This window comes from Cyprinodon variegatus, unplaced genomic scaffold (genome assembly GCF_000732505.1).
Source record: "Cyprinodon variegatus isolate N-32 unplaced genomic scaffold, C_variegatus-1.0 Scaffold93, whole genome shotgun sequence".
In the NCBI taxonomy this organism is placed as follows: domain Eukaryota; kingdom Metazoa; phylum Chordata; class Actinopteri; order Cyprinodontiformes; family Cyprinodontidae; genus Cyprinodon; species Cyprinodon variegatus.
Genome location: NW_015150546.1, coordinates 1,288,205 through 1,312,593, shown reverse-complemented (window position 1 = coordinate 1,312,593; position 24,389 = coordinate 1,288,205). Strand labels below are relative to the sequence as shown.

The 24,389-nt window shown below is 38.0% G+C and overlaps 1 protein-coding gene and 1 non-coding gene across 2 annotated transcripts in view; one reads left to right on the top strand and one right to left on the bottom strand.

Annotated features, from left to right (window-relative positions):
- Positions 1-278: 278 nt before the first annotated feature.
- The window catches only part of bank1 (B-cell scaffold protein with ankyrin repeats 1), a 26,755-nt gene continuing 2,644 nt past the window's right edge, over positions 279-24,389 (bottom strand). The window contains exons 3-15 of the mRNA XM_015373828.1: positions 20,709-20,848; positions 20,481-20,619; positions 20,248-20,393; positions 17,791-17,905; positions 12,791-12,987; positions 7,400-7,454; positions 5,906-6,088; positions 4,523-4,585; positions 4,163-4,347; positions 1,543-1,600; positions 1,422-1,451; positions 1,085-1,164; positions 279-930 (exon numbers count right to left, since the gene is read on the bottom strand). Of these exons, the coding sequence (XP_015229314.1) occupies positions 904-930; positions 1,085-1,164; positions 1,422-1,451; positions 1,543-1,600; positions 4,163-4,347; positions 4,523-4,585; positions 5,906-6,088; positions 7,400-7,454; positions 12,791-12,987; positions 17,791-17,905; positions 20,248-20,393; positions 20,481-20,619; positions 20,709-20,848 (1,418 nt within the window). The 3' untranslated portion in view covers positions 279-903. The remainder of the gene's footprint in view (positions 931-1,084; positions 1,165-1,421; positions 1,452-1,542; positions 1,601-4,162; positions 4,348-4,522; positions 4,586-5,905; positions 6,089-7,399; positions 7,455-12,790; positions 12,988-17,790; positions 17,906-20,247; positions 20,394-20,480; positions 20,620-20,708; positions 20,849-24,389) is intronic.
- On the top strand, positions 15,160-15,241 carry trnal-aag. Its single transcript has one exon. It is a non-coding gene; the product is annotated as a tRNA-Leu (tRNA).

Here is a 24,389-nt window from a genome sequence, read left to right as displayed (position 1 = left end):
TTACCGCTAACAAATTCGCCAACTAGAAGTATCGTTTTCAACAGTGAATAATCTCATATAGTTATAGCTATAGATATATAGCTATTGATAGTGAACGCCAGTAACCCATGTTGGTGACAATAGTGGATGAAAGCAGCTTTAATGTGAATTTAGACAAATCAAAAGGAAGCATGTGTACACAAAATATAGAACATAAATAATAGACATTAATTGCAAACAACCCTGCTGAGGGTGATAGATAAGTATTAATTATGAAGCAAATATATGCAAACTGACATATGGTTTTACCTTTTGCATTTAACAGCATTATAATAAAGGTGATCAAGTCCATTCAGTGCTCTGGAAAATAGTTGAAAGATTTAGAAATATTTTGCTGACAGACACGGTAACCTTAGTAGCTTTTTTTCTAAAGATTTACAACAAAGTTTTACCACCAGAATCACCCAGTTACACAGAGGGAAACCCAACTGCTCTGAAACTGTTTTAACAGCAGGCAAAATAGTTTACCACAAAACATTGCAGTTAGGTAACTGTGACTTTTTAATACTCTTGTGTCATAGTGAAAAGAAGCAACACCCTTATTGTCTAATATAGGATTTTAATAAATAAATGTTCCATCGGTTCAAAAAAATCATTTAAATCATTTAAATTTAACCAAAGGTTTAAAATAAATCTCCACTGAAGCCAAAATGAGAATGTTTATGGAAACCCCAAAAACCTTAGATGCTAATTCAATCAATCCAATGCTTAAATTGAATGGGGTGAGCTTTCTTTATGCTGCGACTGCACCATAAGCTTTAGAAATCAGGTCATGTCCATAATATAATTACCTAATAAAAAGAAAAAATATTTATTGACAGGTAGCTGGAATGTACGTTACAGTAATAATCTTCATACGCATGTTCACCGTTTATCAGCTTTACGGAAGTTCTGCAAAAACAAAGAGAAAAAACAAATATATATATATATATATATATATATATATATATATATATATTATACATATATTAGCTTATTTTTATATTATATATAAATGAACCTATACTGAACCATTATAATCTTTTTTTATTTTTGGTGAACTCACCTGCTGCTTTTTTAGTGGCTTAGTGTAAAACTCAGATTGAGATGGTTGGTTTCCTTTGCGACTCTCGTTCACCAAAAAGCCTGAAAGGTTGGAACAGTGTTTTTTTTTTTTTTACAGCAAAGCAGAGTTCTGTATATTTTAGAACATCAAATACTCTATATTATGGCTGATGAAGCTCACTCCATCTAAACTGGACACTTGGGATTTACTAAACAAATCCCCAGGCCTCTCAGAGGACTGAATCCTCCAGCACTGAAGCTGAGACTGAAGGAACTACAAAGGCATGCAAACACAGGTCTCCTGTGTTCTCTGAGATAAGGGTTTATTAAAGACTCACTTGGTGTGGGATGAACACTGTTGATTTTATCTGCAGGAAAAAAGGACCGTTTAGATTGTTACAACGTCTCTGTGCTGATAGCAGAGTTTAAGCGGCACTTCCAGGGTGGCAGAATATTTACCGTACACACAACCGTCTCTGCTGTTGATGCCGCCGGCTCTCAGGTGGCTTGGCCTCTCCTGTAAAGATAGAGTCTTTACCTGAAATTTGTCTTTTTTTAACCCCTAAAATGTCACATTTTTTAATTATAATAATCATAATTAATAACAATTGAACTTTATTGACCTCACATTGGAGAAATTTGCCTCTGCATTTAACCCATCCCCTTGGGGAGCAGTGGGCTGCCATTGTGCGGCGCCCGGTGAGCAATCAGGGGTTTAGAGTCTTGCTCAGAGACCCACAGTGGTCAGGCTGTGGGAGTGGGGCTTAAACTCAGAACCTCAGGATTCCAAGCTCTATGTCCTAACCACTAGGCCCCCACTCCCTTTTTTTTCTTTTGTATTAATTGATCTTTTATTGATCTCAAATTGGAGAAACTTTTTGTATAGTGCACCTGCAGCATTCTTGAATGATAAACTAAGGCACTTTTTGCAAACTTAGTTCAGAAATGCTTTTAAAACCAGACTTATCCCAAAAAATACGCTCGGTTTGTAGGGATTAGTTTAGATTTTGATCATTGATTCATTTTTTTATGTAAATGTTTGTGGATTCAGCTGCATGTGCTGTTTTCTGATAGCAGTCTCACTGTTTCTGTTCTTCTTTGTTATGTCTCTGGGGAAGGATTAACACGTCGATTCTAACTGTGATCAATAACACCTTTACTACAATCCGCCGGGTCTATACTGTCCTTCCACACAGACAGACTTTCCTGTAATCTTTTAAAGTGGTCTTAATGCAGGATTCTTCTGGCTTCTTTTAGTAATTGATTTTTTTTTCTACTTAAGCTTCTTTTCCAGCCATTTTTAATGGTAATCTGAGTTTTCTTTGATTTTATGTTGCATAAATGTAGCACGGCTCTGCCTCACTCACACTTGTAGTCAATCAGCTCACTGTAATAGCACTAAGTCCCTTAGAGAAAAGACAAATTCAGCATATTTCCATTTGTTTTGTTTTTTTGTTTTTTTTTTACAAAAAGCACAGGTAGTCAGTACGTGGAGTCTAAAGATAATGGAGCTAAATTGGGGCCATAAAGTTAATTCAATAAAAGTAAAAATAAAATAAAAAAAAATTAAATTCAACCCTTAAAAATAAGCCTATGTTCAAAAGAAAATGAAAATAAACTGAAAAATCTAAGTTTGTTGAAACAAATAATAAACCTAAAAAATAAAAGTTTGATCAAAAGAATAACTCCTTTTTCAGGTGGAAGCTTTTGTTTTTGAACTTGCATTTTTTTTTTTACTTGAATATTTTTCTTTTTTTTTTTCTGGCTTCAAACTTATAGCCATGTTTTGGCGTGGGGGGCGGGGCTTCATATGACCAGTGACTCCCAAAAAAGTTTAAAAAGTTACAAAAATAAACCACTGGAGTTAGTTTTCAAGCTTGAAGACGTTTCGCTTCCCATCCAGGAAGCTTTCTCAATTCAAAGAAAGAAAGCTTCCTGGATGTGAAGCGAAACGTCTTCAAGCTTGGAAAACAAAGTCCAGCGGTTTGTTTAACTCTTTTTTGATTGACTATGACCTGGATGACTGAGAATCTCCATCAGCAAATCATGGCTGACAGCTCAACACTGGCTAAACAACCTATTCCCAGCTGTTGCCTTTAAGAAGCGTGGGAACTGGGAATGCCTTAAAAACATCATCAGCATTTTATGTGTATGTGACTGGTTTGTTCCACTGATAGAACATTAGTACAGCATTTTAAGTTTGTTTTGTATATTTTCTTAAGAAACTCGAGTCTGAAAATTGTTTTTTCTTTAAAACAAACTTTTTTTCCCCCTTTTTTTAACAGACTTTATGGCGCCAATTTAGCTCCATAAAAGAAGTTCCAACATAGAAAAGCCTTAAAGCCTAAGTTGGCCCACTATAGTAGCATCTGTTTGAAGCAGCAGAATGCAGGCTAGCTAACTTCACAGATTGCCTGAATAATTATAATATATAATAATAATAATGTTAGTGGTGTTTCTTTGAATATCCTGCACAATTAACTTTAGCTTATCTTTATTCCGTATTCTTCTGTAGGTCTCTCTATAAAAATGGACAAATTCAATAGATAAAATATTTATAATTCCACAAATAAATAAAAAAATGTAAAAGCATCTGAAACGCCTTTGATCAAAGTTCAGAGACTGATTTGAAAATTGTATCAGCAGACCTACATCACATTTACAGGTCTGTGAAATACGGAAATCTCATTTCAGACCTACAAGGGAAGCAGACCTGATCACAGTGCTGTATGCTTAGGATTTGAACTGTATGCTAAAACCATGAAAATTTTACAACATTTCTGTGTATAAGTAGATATTTATGGAAGCCTGTTTCTGCCACTCTGTAAAAAAAATTAAATATTCCATTATGATGAGATAGTAACTCAATATAATGAGATAGTATCTCATTTTAATGAGATACTATCTCATTATAATGAGATAATTTATTTTATTTTTTTACAGAGTGGTGGAAACGGGCTTCCATAGGTATTTAAAGATTTCCTAAACCCTTTTTCAAACTACAGTATATCTGTGGTTCTACAAAAATGGATTTAGATCCATTGCATCTGCCCCGCCTGTGTGTGTAAAAACATCCTACCTCCTGATTGTTAGCTGGGCCCTTTTTAACTTGTTGCTGCTGGTCACTCAAGTGATTAAGAGCCTTGGCCACAGAAAGCGAGCTGCTCTTGATCCTCTGCTGAAGCTCCATCAGCTGCTCAAGTTGCTTCTGATTTGGTATGAAGGTATCGTAGGTGCCAGAGACGCTGTCCTCTTGCCTTTGTGCTGCAGTGTTTAAAAAAAAACAACTTTTACTGATCTGAGAATTTAAAAAGTAAGCACTATATCTGTATAAACCAAAGTAAACTGTTGTTTAAAATGTGTATTTTTGTATGAGGCACACAAAAATGTGATTACTACTGGTGACTACTCGTCCCATGCTGGTTAACCCATCACTCACCTTGTTTAGACGTAAGTGAATACACATCAGTATCCCCTTTGGGTATTTTCTTCTTTTTAAAAACTAGACAAAACACAGAGGATGAAAACATGTATAAAAGCGTTCCTCCACAAGATGGAGCCCTAAACTACATATCAAAACAGACAGAAAAACCTACACAATAATTCAATCTTTTAACATATTTGCATCTGGTCTGTATAGAAAGGCACATAGAGACAGGCATCTACTTTGTTTGTCCCGGTGTAAGACTTACACGCTCCTGGGTTGAATTAAGCTGCATTAAATTACGCTTTTTTAGCTCCGAATGAAAGACTACACTGTTCAGCTGTCATTTGCAATGAATCTGAAACTGTGTGACCAATGTTGGATAATAGGTCCACATCCACGCCCTGGAAGATGATCTAAGCCTACGCAGAAAGGCTTATTTTATAGGCAGAGGCAGAAGAAAAGCACCGTATAGTTTATATGGTCGAATTTTTCCATATTAAACTTTAAATATGAATAGAAGGAGAATCCAATTTACTCCTGCATCCTGAAACTGGCCCCTCTCCTAATCCTGCACCAAGCCTCATCTCTCCTCTCCCATATCTCAACTCAATCCTCATGTGGTTTGAAGCTGCTCCGTCTCAATAGATGGAAACCTCTCCTTTTCTCCTGTACGCTCAGGGGACAGGCGAGGACGGTGGAAAACATGTGTAATGACTTATTCTGGCTGACTTGGCCTTGGCCTGTCCAAGATTGGTTGCAGATGGCGGTAGCCCCGGTCGGTCTCTCTCTCCCTCTCTTACCAAGAGGATGGTTTGGAGACAGAGAATCCTTCCAAACACTTATTTTCTTGTTTTGCTTTGTAAGCTCCATTGGGAACAGAAGTGGCTCAGCATATGCATGCAGACTCAATAAAAATCCATTGGTATGGGTTCATGCAGAAGAAGATTAGGTACGGATGTGATGTTGTTCATGCGAACAATAGATTTCTACATGTATTTTTCATCTGCAAAGCAAGTCAGAGCTGTTTAATGATGCATAAGTCTTAATAATACCAGTCACTTCTGGATCTTTCGACTGCATGAAATATTCACACAGCTGAAATTGAACATTTAGGAAACATGTGGGCTCTCGATGAAGGCAAACGTGTCTTTGTGTAGCCTTGGTGTTGTTTGTTTGGCAACAGGGAGCGACCACGCTCATGTGGTTTATGAAATCAAAACAAACCGTGTTACACAAAAGGCTCTTCGCCCTGTTCGGCAGCACTCCAATGCACGGATTCCAGCCACTTTCCTACATCCTGCATCAACTCCCCTTCAGATTTCAGTCTTGTTTGCTCTCACAAATTATCTCTCGTTGCAGCAATAAGCCATTAAATCCCCCTACTAGGGATGTTACCTTGAGCGATGTATGAGGTTCTGCTCTCTTTCAACTGCATGCTTTCAGGCCTGGGCGTAGGCGCTGGAGGTCGGTTGGCAAGGATTACAGCCTTCTCAGAGTTTAGGTTGGAGTTCGAGTCCTCATTCACCCCGAGTGGTGCATAAAGATCCTCATCCTCCCCATCAGGTTGTCCTTGTTTTCCTAAAACAACGATGGAGAGAGTCTCTAATCCACAAAATGTTTCATGAACCATAACATCCTGATCACTGAGGTGAAAAATACATTTTTTAGAGGTTGGAAACTCAGTCTTAGGAAAACTAAGCAGAACCCTGCAGTTTTCATGGGTTATAGGACAGATGAAAGCAGCAATTCAGTTAAATTCAAGACAGTTCAAGGTGTTGCTAATTGTACTCCAACGCTGGCGGACCAAGTATTCAGCTATAGTACTTGAGTAAAAGTGTTGATACTCGTGTTCAAACCTGACTCAACTACAAGTAAAAGTTGATCGGTAAAATATCTACTCAGGTCAAAGTACTGAAGTATTCACCGAAAAAAAAAAGTTGTATCATTTCATTGCTGTATAATTTACAGAGTAACTTTACAAAACCTTGTAACTTTCAGAAACCACCTGGCGTATTTGACATTTATAAGCTCTCTGCTACATCACCTGCAAAGAACATCAGCTTAAAAACACCACAAAAAATAAGGACAGCCGTTTTGATTGTTATTTGTTCTTTAAAAACACACATAAAACAAATTTAAAAAAAACTGTAGAGTCTCGACTCTACGCACACTATCACTATGGGATAGAGGTTTATGGGTGGAAAAATGTACTTAAGTACAGAAATCAAGTAAATATGTCTGTCCCTGTCCACCAATGCACTGGACTTATAATCAGCCATTGTCAATATATTTATAAAAGCATAACATTTTTGCTAATTGCTGATCTTGGGAACGTAGGGATATGTGCATTGCCACAGAGAAAAAACAGCATAAACTACTATAGAAATGCAACCATTGCTGCCTATCAATCTTGGACTGAGGGAGTAAGCTGCCTCAAGACTATCACAAGACTCCTGGACCGATGTCCATTTGACGCTTGAGACAGAAGGGCAGATATTTGGAAAAATACAGAATAAACACAAATCAACACCTTATACCAACATGATGGAGGTAAAGGGAAAATGGTTTTCTCTTGATTTGCAGCTGCAAGGCCTTGCATTTAATCAACTGTTTATTCATCTATATACCAAAGTATTCTCTAAATTGGAGGCCAAATAAGTTATAAGGTGAATAAACCCAAACATAGCAGCATATTTACACAGAAAGACTAAAACTAAGACTATAACTTGAAAACTGTCTGTGTGCTCTGTTCTACGGACAGCGTTTCCTTCTCTTTGTTTTATTTTGTTTAAAAAATGATGTCAGTTTTTGCATCTCATGTGATTTTATACCCTTTAGTTTAGTTTCAGATCATTTCAGAACCTGGTAAAGACAACAGGAAGCACTCACCTGCATTGCACATCATTTCATACACGTCGTTGTCCTCCCCTGAGCCAAGCATTTTCTGCAACAAGAAAGCAGTGAAAACTTTATTGCTTTTAAAAGACACAAAAGGAGCAGTTTCTGTTGACTTAAATTCATAAAAGGCTGCCATTCATGTCTTATATTGAAGGTCACTTCTTGCCATACGGTGACAGAAGAATGCTTTTTGTGAGTGTTCACGAGTTGTGCTGTGTGATAATCTTTTCTGTTGCAGTATTTTCACAAGCAAATAAAGTAGAGACGACTGTCCATAAAGCCGGCTGTGCATCTGACAGCAATGAAATGTTCAGTGTTGTCATAACTGTTGTGACATTAATAATTAAGGCTTCCCTCTTCTTTCAGGGTTTGTAATTTAAGGGCTGTAGCATGACGTTCAGGGGTGTGCTGTAATGCTGCCCCCTGGCTCGCAGAAAGCAGGGTGTTTTTTTGTTTCCCCATTTAACAGCAGAGCTGCCTATTTGCTAATTGCATGCTGAGAGACAGACAGGGCTATGATCAGGCTAATTATGAAATCAGACAATCCTTCCCCTACAGTTCAAACATATCATTTAGGAAACAACTCATGAATTGTGGATTGATTCCCAGTGGCATCGGTGTACAGATCTAGCAACGACAGCAAATAAAAAATATTAGAAGATTCCTTAATATTTTTTTTTACATTAGAATAAGGAAAAGTCTCCAGTCGTAACCTTTCTTGTAATTTTATACATTTTCTTTTTAATACCAAATGGGCTTTAAAGGTCTGCAAAATTTATGAGACGCAGCTCACTCGGATCAAAATATCACCATCCAGCACGCTGAGATCTGTCTGCAGTTTCCAAGCAACACAGCCAATCATGACTCCATTACAAGGCCGAGCTGTTCCTAGAACTGCAAATGAGCTATTGGCTACTATGAATGCATTAATTGACAGTTGAGATTCTTTGCAGACCCAACAGGTTGAAGAAGCAGTGGGGGTGGGGGGTATTATTTACCAACTGTTCCAACGTTCCTTAGAATGCTGCGGCAATTTCAAAGGAACTGGAGAGGTATTTATTTACTAACCGCAAACTGCTAAATCATTTTACAGATGTCTAAAAACTATGGAGCCTTTGGCATTCTAGTCAAGTCTAGTTTCATTGCTTTGTTGCTGCAATGTGAGCAGACAAAGCTGGAGGATTGATTTAAAATGGACAGGAGATGCTGATAACATCTAGGAGGAATAGGGGGAGAGAGAGTGTAAACCTGGACACTTTAAAAACAGGTTGGTTTAAGCTTTTAGTGGCAGCCTGCTGTTTGTGTGTTTATATTAAAATACACAGTGGTGCCAGTATAAACATATGTTCGATTGATGACAAGCTGCAGGGAGTAGCACTATACCCATCACACAAACACAGAGACGGTTGTTCTGCGGGAAGATAAAACTGGAATCTTCTGCAGAAAATAATTGTAAAAAAAAAAAGGGGCAAATGTTTTATTTAACAGAATAAACTTACATGCAATGTGTTAGGACTTAGACTTAGACTAACTTATTGTCTTTTTGTACACAGAGAGTGCATACAAAACGAAATTTCCTTTATACAGTTTTCCGAGAATGAAAAATGAACGTTTTCATTGATAAAGTGCAGCAGTGATGAAAATGTAAACAGTGTAGGAGAAACATGGTGCTAAAAGCATTGATGTGGAAATTCAGAGCAGTGCAAAAATAAATAAATATATATATATGGTGCTAAAATGCAGTAGAAACATATTGAAGATTCACCATGTAGTGCAACTATGATGCTATCAGTGTGATGCAGAGTCTCCATTTGGGACTTATTAGAGTTTTCAACAGACTGATGGCAGTGGGGAAAAAGCTGTTACAGAACCTAGCGAAAATAAAATCAAAAATCTAAAGATAATTAAGATAAGTATAAATCTTAATTATCTTTAGATTTTTGAGTAGGTGGGGTCGTGAGTGACCCCTCACACCCCAACCATGGACTTGACCAGCAGGCCCAGCAGATTCTGTTACAGCTTTTTCCCCGCTGCCATCAGACTGATAAAAACTCTAATAAGTCCCAAATCGAGACTCTGTATCACACTGATAACATCATACTTGCACTATATAGTGAATCTTGAATATAGATGAATCAAGATTTATATTTATCTTAATTACATTTAGATTTTTCTTCCAAATTTATTATCAGCAGTAATATAGATTTTTTTTAACAGGCTTTTAACGGTGTTTTAGACTTCTGTTACTTTTGTCCTTTTCTTATTCCTGACTGTTTATGCTGCACATAATTTGTCTAAGAATGTGGTGAAAATCCCAAAATTACATCAGGCATGAGATGATGTTGCAGTAGTAAGGAATTGGAAAAACAATGGGATCTAATTGTTTTGACGGAAGCAGTTTTAAATCACCAGTTGGCTTTTGGCAATTCAAGCCCATGTTATCTTAGGCCATATGCTACCATTAACAATTCAAATTCATATTAGCAACTACTATACTATTGAAAGAAATAAGCTAAAGTAACACAGAAAAGGTAACATTAATATTACAAGCTGCTATTAGTAATATAAGATACCTCAAATAACAAGCTTATAGGAGAAAACCTATTAATAGCAATACAAGCAGCTATGGAAGCTATGGTTAAAAAAGTTACTACAGTAATGCTACAGGCCACTGTTCTGAATATAGTCTACTGTGATTAACATGAACAAAGATATATGTGATAATGTGTGGTTTGTGTCTAAAGATGAGGAAAGTAGGGAGTATTATGTGCATCTTCTAGTGCAAACCTGCATAGTGCAAAGAAACTGATTATTTACAAACTGTGGGCACCTGACTTCAACCGCCATTCTGTACATTTATTGCTTCATTCAGTATCTCTTTTCAATGTTTATTCCAGTTCATTATCTTTCTTCTTGTTTAGCGGTTTTTTTGTGTATTAGCTTCCTGTATGAAATACTCCCGCCTCCATTCTTGCTTCATTGCTAATGCGTCACCTGTAGATAGTGTCATTCTCCACTCTTTCCTCAGCATTTAAGCCACTGTTTATCTGTGTTTTATACTGTATTGGATCCTCTTCTTACCCTTACCATTGCTTCTTCTCTGATTGCTTTCTTTTCCATCGCTACATTATTCTGCCTGTGCTCTTATTCTATATCCTGTAGAATTTCTGTACTTTTTATTAAATCGTCATTATGCACATTCCACGATCCTGTCTGCACTTTGGTCCTACTTGAAATCCATATTACAAAACATTTTTTTGACTTGGACTCGGAATAAATCCCTTAGTGTTAAATGTCACATTTCACATTCGGCTCACATTTTAAAACCGTGCAATTAAGCACATTAGGATACTAACATTAACTGAGTTGCTATGACGATCAAATGAATACAGATCAGCTTTTGTGGTACGTGTGGCACAACCTTTCAAGTTCTCATCTCATTAATGTTTCTTCAATGTAGCACAAAGAATTTAATCATCCAGTCTGTTGTTAATGTATAATCTGAGTAAAGGGAACAGTTCCCTCAAACAGGGTGATAATAATTACAGCCTTATTCAAATAATAAACAAATCTTTGGAGTTTGCCTGTCTGAACTGTCCTGCAAATTATACTGCAAACACAGTATGCAAAATAAAGTCAGAGGACTTTACAAATCCCAAGGGAAAGAGTGGTAATAGAACAACTCATTTGGCTTCCCTGAATTAGGATGGGTGTACACACTGCAGAAAGAGTGCATATTGCACATAAATGGCTATTTGTTCTCTCTGCTGAGCTTACAGTTGGAAACTAATTTGTATTTATTGAGAGTACACAGGGAAAAAAACTCAGGCTGCTTTTGAAATAGCACTCCTAAATTTACAACATGACGTGTGTTTTTATGTCTGTAATCCACCAAGCATGATTTTACAATACAAGAACACAAACACTATGAGTAAGAGCACCCCATTCACCATATTTATTTATATCCGAGCCCCGTTCTTCTTGAATAATTCAGGAAGAACCCCCCCAACCACGTTGAGGCAGTTCACAGCTAATTAACAAAGAAGTGTGAAGCCATGGCCGGCTAGTGAATGTGACGCTGCGTCCGTGAGTGATTCAGCCTGAGAACGAGGCAGGGGACTTATCCATCTTGGATTTATTGACAGAGTGCTGCTTCGCTACCGAGCAAATCACTGACGCATCAAGGGCTGATTAATTGGAGGTTGGGGTAGACGTAGCAGATTGGTTAATGAAAGTGCAGAAGCTCAGCTTACAGCTAGGACCCAGACAATTTATTAGCAACATACATACAAGCAACAACCTCATGTACAATTGTGGCTTTTGAGGTGAAATCACCCTAACAGTAGATGCATGCTTGTGCATGTTGAAACTGATGTGCTACAGCTATAGGCTTGTTAGGTCCCTGTGGAGAGACCTGTGTTTGACTCCAATGCTCCCCTGGCAGCTCGTTGCAGGCTTACAGCAAGCTCTCACTGCAGCAGTCTGATCACATCATGCTCAGTCTGCAGTCACTCTCAATTAGCCGGGCTGCTGGGATGATAAGTACATCGCAACAGCTGTTAGGGTGTCTAAATTTCCCTTGAGGAAAGATTCTCCATATGCTGACTTGAGGCATGAGGGAAAGTCAAAAGACTAAAGGAAAAGAGTGATGAGAGCGGAGTCTTTTTAATGTTTGATGAAGGGATTAGGCATATTTGTTGCAGGCTAAAAATAGACTTTGACAGCTGCATTTAAAGGATGATTGAGGAAAACTCACTGGCTGTTTTAGTGGGTAACCCCACTTGCAATATAAAGTTGGAACCTAATTTGCTTTCAGAACTGCCACAATGTCAGGATGTAGAATGAACAAGGTGTCTAAACCTCCCGTTCAACCACATCCCAACATGTTCTATTACTGTATCATCAGAGTAGGAGTAACTCATAGCAAGGTTTAAGAAACTAACCTTTTTTTGACATCTGAGGGTTGGACCAGATTGCTTTTTTTATGTTGTCTTTGTCACATAGAATCCAAATAAAATACAAGTTTGTTATTTTAAGATGAAAGAAATGTAAAAAGTCTAAAGGGTTTTTATTTCTCTTGCATGGCGCTGAACAAACCCAGCCTAGTTTCTGTGGGGGCGTTTCAATAGAAAGCTTACAGACTGAGCCTTCTTCAAGTTGTGAAGATGCACATGACACGATTTAGCACACTTTGCCATCTCTTTATCCTCTCAGTTGTGCTCATTATGGATAAACGCTTCTTACTCAGACTCGCTGGAGCATTTCTGAAAGTACCACTTTTTTTTTTTTTTTCTCAGCACTTGTCATTAAATCAATCCAGCAACAGATAAAAGTTAGAGATACACAATGAAAGAAGGGAGAGCCAAGTGTTGAAGGAGTTACCAGTGTCTCCTTTAGCATGGTGTGAAGCTCTGTATGGCCGTGACTTTTAGCAATCTCTGCTGGGGTCTGTCCATGTCGATTGGTCATGCGCAGAGCTCGTTCAGCACCCGGACACTGCAGAAGCAGGCCCGAGACGCTCCTGAATCCATAGCGAGCGGCAAAGTGGAGGAGTGAGGGCACGTCCCCATGGTGGACCTCTGCAGGGAACATTTAAACAGATATGAGAAAACCCTTTCAAATCACTCAAAAGAACCATAAAAATGAGCATTAAATACATTATTCTATTATGCTTTTAGGAGTTTAGCGTTTCTTTTCCAACTACGATTTGTTTCTTTGGAAGGCATTTGCCAATGATGTAAAGCAATGTGGTCAATCTGACACATCCAGGAGAGTCAAAGAAAGATTACTTGGAGGCATTTTATTGACCTGTTTGTCATGGCAACATCTCCCTCTGCCCTTTTTAACGGAGTAAAAGATCAATCCCACTAGCTGATGAAGCCATCAGTCTGCCACATAATGAGCTGAGAAATAATGGATTGCCTTTTTTTTTCTTATGGTGGATAATGTTCATCAAGCTAGAAGATTGTGCTCTCACTTTGTTTCATCCTTTTAAATTGGCTTACAATGTTGTATTTAGTTTATAATAGTTTAAGAATCTATTCATTTATAAATAAAATTTGATAAATTAAAGCGTTATTGGTAGGAATTGTCTTCAGGGAAAGTAGAGGAAACTAAGGTTTGTTGGATGACCTTCCTAAAGATGTGTATTAAAACAAGTGATTCACTCTGGGAAAATCATACCACAGTGAAAACTCTTTAAAAATCTCAAAATTGACCCTATTTCTCATTCCCTGGTTTTGTACCAAAGTCTCAAATTGTTCTTAATTTTCGGTTTTCTAACTTTGCTCTTAAGATGCCAAAATTCTTAGAGTATTTCGACATCGTCATTATGGTCTTTTAGGGACTTTTTCTTTTAGGTTTGGGTGTTGTTGTTTTTTTAACTGATTATAAGAGTAGTTCCAGATTTTTTTTTAAAGATATTGATCTGATACTAAAGCCTCTAATTTAAAGGATGAACAAGCGTTGAGTCAAAACAGCCAAAAATCAAGTCAAGACGATCACCAACTGAAAATATTTCATTAATCCTTACATAAATATTGTTGTATCATAACTGTCATGGTTGAGGGAATAACCAGTTGTACCTCATAGTGTTGGTGTCAAATACGTATTCAAAATACTGCTGGCTGCTATCACAGAGCATGTTTCAGAAAAATACTTTCTAGCAGGTTGTATTGCTAACGGTAACCTTCATAACTGCTAATTATCTCCAACTTGATGATAGCAGCTAGCCTGTATGGTTAGCAGTAACACAGGGCTGTCAACTCTTACCCATTGGGAGTGAGACTCACCCATCTCAGTGTCACATACTCTCACTCCATATTCCCAATTTCTCACACTAAAAAGGATCACATCCAATGGTTTGTTTTCTCTTTACATGGTGCCTCTTTTAGTCCCAGTTTTTAGTCAAAGTTAAATAATGCGCTACTCAAAAAAATTAAAGGAACACTTTGTAATCAGAGTATAGAAGAAGTATATGAAGTTAATTAAACTTCTAGGATATTGATTCGGTCAGGTAAGTAGCAGAGGTTGCTGTTAATCAGTTTCAGCTGCTTTGGTGTTAATGAAATTAACAACAGGTGCACTAGAGGGGCAACAACGAGACAACCATCAACACAGGAATGGTTTTACAGGTGGAGGCCACTGACATTTTTCCCCTCCTCATCTTTTCTGACTCTTTTTCATCAGTTTTGCATTTGGCTAGGGTCACTGTCACTACTGTTAGCATGAGGCGCTACCTGGACCCCACAGAGGTTGCACAGGCAGTCCAACTCCTCCAGGATGGCACATCAATATGTGCCATTGCCAGAAGGTTTGCTGTGTCTCCCAGCACAATCTCAAGAGCATGGAGGAGATTCCAGGAGACAGAAAGTTACTCCAGGAGAGCTGGACAGGGCCGTAGAAGATCTACAACCCATCAGAAGGACTGGTATCTGCTCCTTTGTACAAGGAGGAGCAGGAGGAGCACTGCCAGAGCCCTACAAAATGACCTCCAGCAGGCCACTGGTGTGAATGTCTCTGACCAAACAATCAGAAACAGACTTCACAAGGGTGGCCTGAGGGCCCGATGTCCTCTAGTGGGCCCTGTGCTCACTGCCCGGCACCGTGGAGCTCGACTGGCATTTGCCACAGAACACCGGAATTGGCAAGTCCGCCACTGGCGCCCTGTGCTTTTTACCGATGAGAGCATGTTTACCCTGAGCACATGTGGCAGACCTGAAACCATGACTGGTTTGACAGCTCAGCATAACGGTAGCGTGGCCGAGCGGTCTAAGGCGCTGGATTAAGGCTCCAGTCTCTTCGGGGGCGTGGGTTCGAATCCCACCGCTGCCAATACGTTCAAAAAAACTATTGCTGCTGTTTATTGTACTGTCTATACTTTATATTAATCTTATCACTGTTACCTGTCATGTCCTGCACTTTGTCAGTCTGTAAATGTCATTCTTGCATATTTGTATATTCTAGAGAGTAAACGTAATTTCATTTCCCTTGTATGTCTTGTACATATGAAGGAAGTGACAATAAAAGCTGACTTGACTTGACTTTGATGGTGGGTCAGTGACAGTCTGGGGAGGCATATCATGGAGGGACACACAGACCTATACAGGCTAGAAAACGGCACCCTGACTGCCATTAGGTATCAGGATGAAATCCTTGCACCCATTGTCAGACCCTATGCTGGTGCAGTGGATCCTGGGTTCCTCTTGGTGCACGAAAATCCCCGGCCCCATGTAGCCCCATGTAGTATGCTGGCAGGTGCTGGAGGATGAAGGAATTGATACCATTGATTGGCCCCCACGCTTTCTGACCTAAATCCAATAGAACACCTCTGGGACATTATGTTTCGATCCATCAGACTCCACCAGGTTGCACCTCAGACTGTCCAGGAGCTCAGTGATGCCCTGTTCCAGAACTGGGAAGAGATACCCCACGGCGCCATCCGTCGTCTCATTAGGAGCATGCCCCGACATTGTCAGGCATGCATGCATACACACACGTGGGGGCCATACAAATTACTTAATACCATTTTGAGTTGCTGCAAAAGAATTTCAGCAAAATGGACTAGCCTGCCGCATTTTTTTTACTGTAATTTTTGGGGTGTCTTTGAATTCAGCTTTCTGTAGGTTGATAATTTTCATTTCCATCAAATGATGTGGCATCCTTTTGTTCTTAACACATCATCCAGTCCATATCAGTATAAATAAACAGCATGATTTTTTTTCCCCATTAAGATCTGATGTGTTTTCAAAGTGTTCCTTTAATTTTTTTGAGCAATGTAGTTTAATAATCTCCCAATGGCATTTATGAGTAATTAAACCAACACAAATATATTAATAAATAAGTTTTTTAATTCTTAAAGCTTCCAGGTTTGCCTCTCAAACCCATAGGAGCTCGACAAAGAGAAAAAGAACCATTGCATTTTATTTTTCAAAAGATCAGCCATCCAAGAAAAGACCAAACGCATCCACAGAGGTTGTGCAGAATTATTATTAATAATAATAAATCATTATTATTAATTTATTATTTCTTCTTTTATTCATTTATCTTTATTTTGGTCCAGTGAATAAGTTTAAAAACTTTATTTCCATCACTTCTTCTGAGTGAAACTTCCAGAGAAGGGCTGTCTCCAGTCATGGTGAGTTTTTATAAAATCTACAGCCTCCTAGAAGGTCTGATTTTAACTAATAACATAATAAGCAAAGCTTTTTAATCCTTAGCCTATTACCAAATACTTTGCATAGGTTATGATTGCAGTGGTTCCTGTATCAGTGCCAGTAATCCAATAATAGCTTATTAGTTCCCCATTGTTTAATTTACTTGAACTGCAGAGAATAATTATTGAAAAAAAGTTGTGAAATTCTTAGTTTAAAGTATATTTAAGATGCAAGTATTTCAGTAGGGCCCATTCTGCTTTACTTCAATTCTCTAAAAATCACCAGAATACAGAAAATAATGTATATTGTGAGAAAAAATGTTTCACTTAACTACAGACCACTTATTGTTTCTCGGTAGCATTTACCCTGCTATAAAATTTCCACATTTTGCTGCTTTGTTTCAGTTAAATCCACTGAAAACCTCCAACCTTTAGTTGCACCCATCCTCATCTAACCCTGACAGGATTTCCTGACCAAATTATTTAAAAATCTCACTCCAAGGTTTGGTGAAAAGTTGTCAGCCCTGGTACTGTAAATTGCTAGGTTAACGGTAGCTTCTCTTAATTCCCCAAAAAAGACAAAGCTAAGAAGATACAGAATAAAAAATGTGTTTAAAAAAGCTAATTTAGTTTGGTTTTTTTCGTTCCCTGACCAACTGTTTTTCCATCTGAGCCAGATGAATTCTGACATTGTCATAAGATTATCAGTCTGTAAGATTATCAGCAGTAGGTACAACAGTAAATATTGTTTCCCCACTAATCTAAATAGTACAGTTAAAGGTATAGTGGAGGATATTCTTTTTCTGACTGGATCATCAAAATAAGTGGTCCTCCTAATTGTCAATCATTCTGGTGACATATTTACGTAAGGCATATATGAGCATTGCAAACAGCAACTTTTAAACAGCTTTCACAAGGAGAAATAGGCTTGTGATGCTCTCACACACATCTACTGTAATAGGCGTTCCCTCTTAGGAGCAGGTAAAGACTTGTGCATGTGTATTTGTTTTTAAAGTGAAGAGGGTTGGTCTTTTAATAAATTCAAAAAATCCTCCTAATACCTTTAATTATAGTTAATAATATATAGTTTTAGTTAAATTGATAAAGTAACTTGTATTTGGTCAAATAGTACATTTTAGAGATTGTTTACATGTTGAAAGTCTGAGTAAATCTCCGTCTTGTTTAGGTATTTTGGCATTATGCTTACTAAGCAGCAATGTCGTTGTACCTCTTCCATGTGTGTTTTCATTTTGCAGTCCCTGAAAACCTCCTGTGGGCATCAGCTCCAGTAGAATGGAGGACAACTTCTGATCCAGCTTATCCACAGAACAAACCTGAAGAGCCTACAAAGCAGACAAAGTTTAAAATGTGCCTTTGATTTATGGCTGCAAAAGGAAATCTCCCTATTAAAGGCTAGTGTTTGAAGCTCTCAGAATAAATCTTGAATTAGAAGCACCAACTCAGAGAACAGAAGTTATATTGGAAATCCATTAAGAGACACCATAAAAATGTCATGTTTAATTTGAGCATACCAGCATCAAACTCCTGCCTCATGTTTGGTTTGTAAATGATCCTTCCTGTCATTCCTTAGGTTTGCTGCTTCAGCAAAACTGACCAAATCAAATCAAGTGTTCATCACTGAAAGGCAGATTGAACCTGCTTTCCATTCATTTTAGCAGACCACCGAGGAAATAGCATAGCAGACATATTTTTAAGAAATTTAATTGGAAGTGTTGCTACAATCTAGCACACTTACAATTTATGTACAATTTGGATATAATTGTTCACTGTTATGATGAGCCCCAATCAAATATAGAAAAAAGAAATTCTGATTATAGTTTTTGTTTGTTTGTTTTGTATGATTAGCACATTTCCACTCACAATAAATCAGCTATAAAGCAGAGGTGAAATAGCTGCTCCAGCAAGATGAACTTACTATGATTTTTTATAAAAATGTCCTGCAAAACTTGTTGAAGATACAGAAGCTGCAATTAAGTCGCCTCCTGCATGACCAGGCTAATAATTTAGCACAGCTATTTGGATATTTTGGGGAGGGATTTATTTAATGCAAAATACTCAGTAATAATAATCTTTATTTTTTGTAGCAGTTAAGAAAAAGTTGTTATTTAATATCTGACTTGTTTACTGGGTTTGCAGTTAAGCTTGTTCTGTAATCAGTTTCAAATTCCTATGGGAACTTGCATTGTTAAATCTAAACCAATTTGTATTTTACCTCCATCTCTTTGTTCCCTCCAATACAATTTTTTTAAGCAACAGATCATGTTCAGAAATCTATAGGAACAATGTCAGTATCAAACATTGCAGAGTGTTTGCGTAGTTGGTTAGAGCAATACCAGATTCAAATCCGACTGCCTCCACTCTGGGTTCCTGAGCAAGACCCTTAACCCCACACTGCTCCCCAGGCACCGCACAACGGCAGCCCACTGCTCCCCAAGGGGATGGGTGAAATGCAAAGAGTTAATTACGTTGCTCTATAATTGTGACAGGGTAATGAATAAAAAACATTGCGGAAACAAAACAATAAAAACTAATCTAATTTTATGCCTTAAATGGGAATGGGCCTGTGTAAAAAAACAACACCCTATACTCCGTATTCCCCCAAAATAACTTATGGAAAATTATTGTAAGCCTTCTTCAGCAGAGGTGTCAAGTAACAACATACAGATACTTCATGACTTTACTTAAGTAGAAAATTTGGCAAACTCTACTTTACTGGAGTAATTATTTTTTAGAATTTTTAGAATAGAATAGAATAGAATAGAATAGAATAGAATAGAATAGAATAGAATAGAATAGAATAGAATAGAAAATCCCTTTATTGTGCCACAATGGGGAAATTACTTCTACTCCTTAAATTTTTTGCAATTATGTCTACTATACTTGTAGTAATATAAATATTATAGTTTTGACACCTCTGTTCTTCAGATATGCAGTGCTCATTGTCACCTCGGAAAGGTAAATATTTGCTTTTAAACCAGGATAAAAGGCTTACTTCTTTATCCCAAATGTAAGGGTTCAAAATCATTTCTTAGAGAGTATATGTAATTCCTGGATAGTAGGAACAAACTCTCAAGTCTCTTTCTTCAAAACTTTGACCCCCTTCCTGGTCTGTCTCTCCATAGATGTTGGCCATATCAATTAACACCATCAAAGCCCAACAATATCCAGAGGTTTTAGCATCTTGGCTTGAATCCTAAATTTATGCAGTCATGAAAAACATTATTAGACTCCATTTTTCATCAAAAGCAATAGTTACATAATCACACCCTAAGGCCTATGTGTATCATGTGACTAAGCCGACAGAAAATAAAACATGGGGTGGCTTGAAGCTGTTTTTGGTTGTATAATGTCAGCTATTGATTGACGTAATTGAGTGATTTTGGTCATTATCGAGAAAACATGCCAAAATGGCTAAACGATTGCTTTCTTTTGTTATAACCAACAATAAAATAGAAAACTAGAAGGTGAGGACAAAAATGGTGTTCTATTTATTTTTTTTTTCCATGACTCTTTATCAAAAATATATGGCAAAGATTGCAAAATTCTAATCTTTATTGTATTTACTAAAGGCTGTGTTGTCACTTTTATATCAGCCTACATGTAAGGATATTCAAACATGCGGTAGAACATGTATAAAAGTTTTCAAGAAAATTAAAGGATTTACCTGAAACATGAACTCTACGGGGTCTGCAACACTCGAGAGAAGACTGTTGAGTTCTTCAATTCTTGTGTAGTACTGCAATTTAGAGCTAGCTAGGAATTTTCCACAACTGTACAGAGTCACCCTAACATCTCCTGCAGCGAAGTCAGCTGTAGAAAACACACAGGATTAATTGGAAGGAAAAAAAAACACATCTGAAAATAGCAGTCATACATTAATCATATGTTGTTGTCTACCTGGTGTCCTGACACACAGGATCTGGTCACTCCAGCGAGCAGGCTTCACTCTCACTATCTGCCTCTCTGCCTTGAACTCAACCTCACACTCGCTGCCAGCTGAATTGTTTTTCAGGAGTATGAACACCTCAGAGGAGCTCTGCCAGACAAGACAGTATAGAAGAGTTCTGTGTGAGCTTGGGTTATAGCTGCCTTCTCAATAAATGGATGTGTTGCCAGAGAACTTACCCCACAGGGAACCCTCGAGGGAGTGATAACAATGTTTGAGTTGACCCTGTCAGCTGCAGATGACTGCATCACCTCATCTCTTGGCTCGGATTCAGGTGGCCTATTCGCCAAAGGGTTCATATTGGCCTTGGCTGATGCACCTGTAAATGATTGGAGAAGATTATTATGCATCTCCAAGTATATTTCGATACCAGCAGACAGGAGCATGTTAGCTCTATGCATCTATAGCGTTTATTACTTGGAGAATTCTATATCTATTACTATTGCTATTGGATATTTTAGTCCAATAACAGAGGCATACATCAGCAAACAAAGGTATTGTCCCAAGTGTAAAAAATATATTGGAAAGGCTGAGTTCAATTGTCTTTTATTATGAAAAGTCGAATTTTGACCCCATTTTTGCCCAATGCAAAATGAACAATTGATCAGTGAGTTCTAGTTTCCTATTGTGTCAACATATCTTTTATTTACAGTTTCTGCTTCAGTTTAGAAAGAAATTGAGAGTGAACTCCCAACATAGGCAAACTACTTCACAATTTGCTGGTGAAGATTTTCAGTCATCTAGGTCATAGTCATTCCAAAAAAGTTAAAAAAAAACAAACAAAAAAAACAATCCAATGGACTTTGTTTCCAAGTTTGAAGACGTTTCGCTTCCCATCCAGGAAGCTTTTTCAATTCAAAATGTCAGAAATATAATTTACTTCAAGGCTTTATAGAAGGAACCAAAAACCCGATTCCTATACTTTTGAACATTCTTTTTCATGACCCACCGTTAAAGTTTTATTAGTTGCAGAGTTACCCTTACAACATTTTTAAAAGTTTCCTTGTGGGTTGCAAACATGATTTTCATTTGTAATCAGAGGCAGACATTTCCAGTCTTAAGGAAAAAACTCATCCCCAACATTTCCTGTTAACCCTGATTTATAAATCCTAAATATCTAACAACTATATAAGATATAGTTACCATCACTTTTACCATTAACCTTATTTTCGGTTTTAAAAAGAAAAAATTTTTTAATCATATTGTACAAGTATTTATCCAGTAACCAAAAAGTAATAGGCTGAAGCCTGGAGAATATTTTTTGCCTATCCTATACTAACATTAAAATATTTCCCCCCAAAAAACAAACAAACAAAAAAAAGGAGTAAAGTTGAAGTTAAAGTAATCATTTGCCTTCCAATGGGTTTAATCGCAATTCTTCACAATATACAAAACTGTACAGATTGCTCACTGTTGATCGTAGTGTCGACACTAACTGCTATTGCACTACAGGATAAAAAATATATGTCGTTCTCCATTGCAATTATTCTAGCACTCAGCAAGTTCTGTGCAACTGGTTCAATGAGATAAGAAGCATCAGATTTACAAATTAGGAATGATATTATCAGGGCTGGGCCCAGGGCATTAGCGAACTACGTGACTGCTTAGTGTACCATGACAAGTATGTGGTTAAAGACCAGAGTATTCAGCTCAAGCCAAGCAGATAAGGTCTGTACATGTTAATAAACCCAGATCAGGTGTTTTTATGGTCTGGGGACATTTGGAGGACACATATGGAAGTCAAGAGGTGATCGGAAATGCTCGTAAGAGAAAATTTTTTAAAACCTTGTCTGTACGCAGGCTAGGATATGCAATGATCCCAGTTTTGCATTGAATGTGTTTCATTAACGTGTCAATGTAGTGTCAAAAAAACACCAAAATACTTTGCAAAATCAGCTGTGAAAGTTAAGGAAACTGACATTACTTCCACAAACAGTAAACCTCACAAACCCGGACAAACAATGTCGGATACACAACAAACCTCACCCACTATCAATTTGTCATGGGTTCAGAGGAAGACATTCAGCTGAGGTACAGCAAAGCGGGAGACTGAAGATGATATACCCCCTATGGTCACTTCAAAGTGCACAGGAGATATGCGGTGGCCCCCAAAGCCCAGATTCAGTTTGAAAATTTGCTTAGTGAAGGCTTTCCATGCTGACCATCCAAGTCTCATCAAGTGTATGCTGTACTTGATGACCAGATAAATTTTTCTCGAGTAAAGTCAGTCTTCAGTCTATTAGACATCAACAACAATTCATTGCCTTACACTCTAGAACCAGGTTCTAGCACAATTGAGACTGCAGGGAGGAAGGCAAATAATATCATAGTGAAATCACTTGACGGGGAAAATCAAGCTGAAAAGTCCCCCTTTATTGGAATGCATCCATGTTCCTGATGACCGATCAGAGATCCCAACTCCTGAGTGTGCTCAACATTTCCCCCACCTGAGACCAACGGTTGATAAGATCTCCCCACTTAACAGCAGAGCTCCCATCCTAATGCAGTTTAGCAGAGACATTTTGAGCCTTCACAAGGTATGTGAACAGCGTAATGGACCTCACAACTTTCCCAGCGCCTTGAACTTGGTTGGGTCATAGTTGGAGAATTATTCCTTGGGGGTACTCGTAAGACAGAGGGAGTCAATACCTTGAGATTCATGTCCTGCAAAATGGATGCACCTCTTTCTTAAGCCATATACAAACAATATCCATGTAAAAGACAAGGGAAAAGGTCCAGCCCAGCACAGTCTTCAGACACCATTCCAGACTGTGGGGATCTTTTAGGAGACAGTTAAGGATGGTTTGAGTGAAAATTTGTCCCAGAGAACATCTAAAGATGACAAGCCAGACATGTCAGTGGATAATTTCTCAGGAGAATGGAAAAGGAAGTATAAATGAAAACCACTGGGTGGCACCACTACCCTTTTGTTCTCCATACAATCCACCTCCAAAAAATGGAGAACAGGCCTCTCAGAAAGTTTTTCCTCTCCAGCATTCATTCATAAAAACACCTGAGATGAAACAGCACTTCTTTGATTTTATGGAGAAGGTGATTGTCAATCACCAGGCCGAGCAAGCCCCCCAACTAAAACTATACCATGAGTGTTGTTGTTTACAAATACCAGCTCAAGAAACCAGTGAAAATTAATTGGTGTCCTCCTGAGATTCAGAAAAGAGCAAATAGCAGTCACAGCAGATTTTGAAAAATTTTTCTATGGGTTCAAAATCAGAGATGACCATTTCAGCTACCTTAGTTTCCTGTGGTATAGGGATAATAATCCGGATGAAGATGTCATTGACCACTACAGGAGTGTGCACGTGTTTGGAAATAGCTTGTCACCGGCAGTAGCAACATATGGGCTAAGGAAAGCTGGAGAACATGGACATAACTAGAACATGGAATGGAAGCAAAACAGTTTGTGTTCAGAAATGTTTATGTGGATGAAACACTTAGCTACTCCTAATGAGACTCTTGATCTCCTAGAGTGAACTGGAGCCATGTTTGCTGAGTCTAACTTAAAACTTCACAAAATAGCTTCCAATAACACAAGGGTCATGGAGGCCTTTTCCACACAATTTATCTCTGCATTTAACCCATCCCCTTGGGGAGCAGTGGGTTGCCATCCAGGGGCGCCCGGGGAACAATCAAGGGTCTTGCTCAGGGATTTAGAGTGCCAGTCTGTCGGGGGTGGGTTTCAAACTCACAACCTCACAATTCCAACAACCTAACCAGTAGGCCGCAAGTATTTTTTTAATATAACTAACTGTCACGGCCTTACTTTCTGTTCAACTTTTATCCGTGTGTGTCATTGGTTTATTTCCTACTTTGTGTTTCTAGATATATTTTAATTCTCAGGT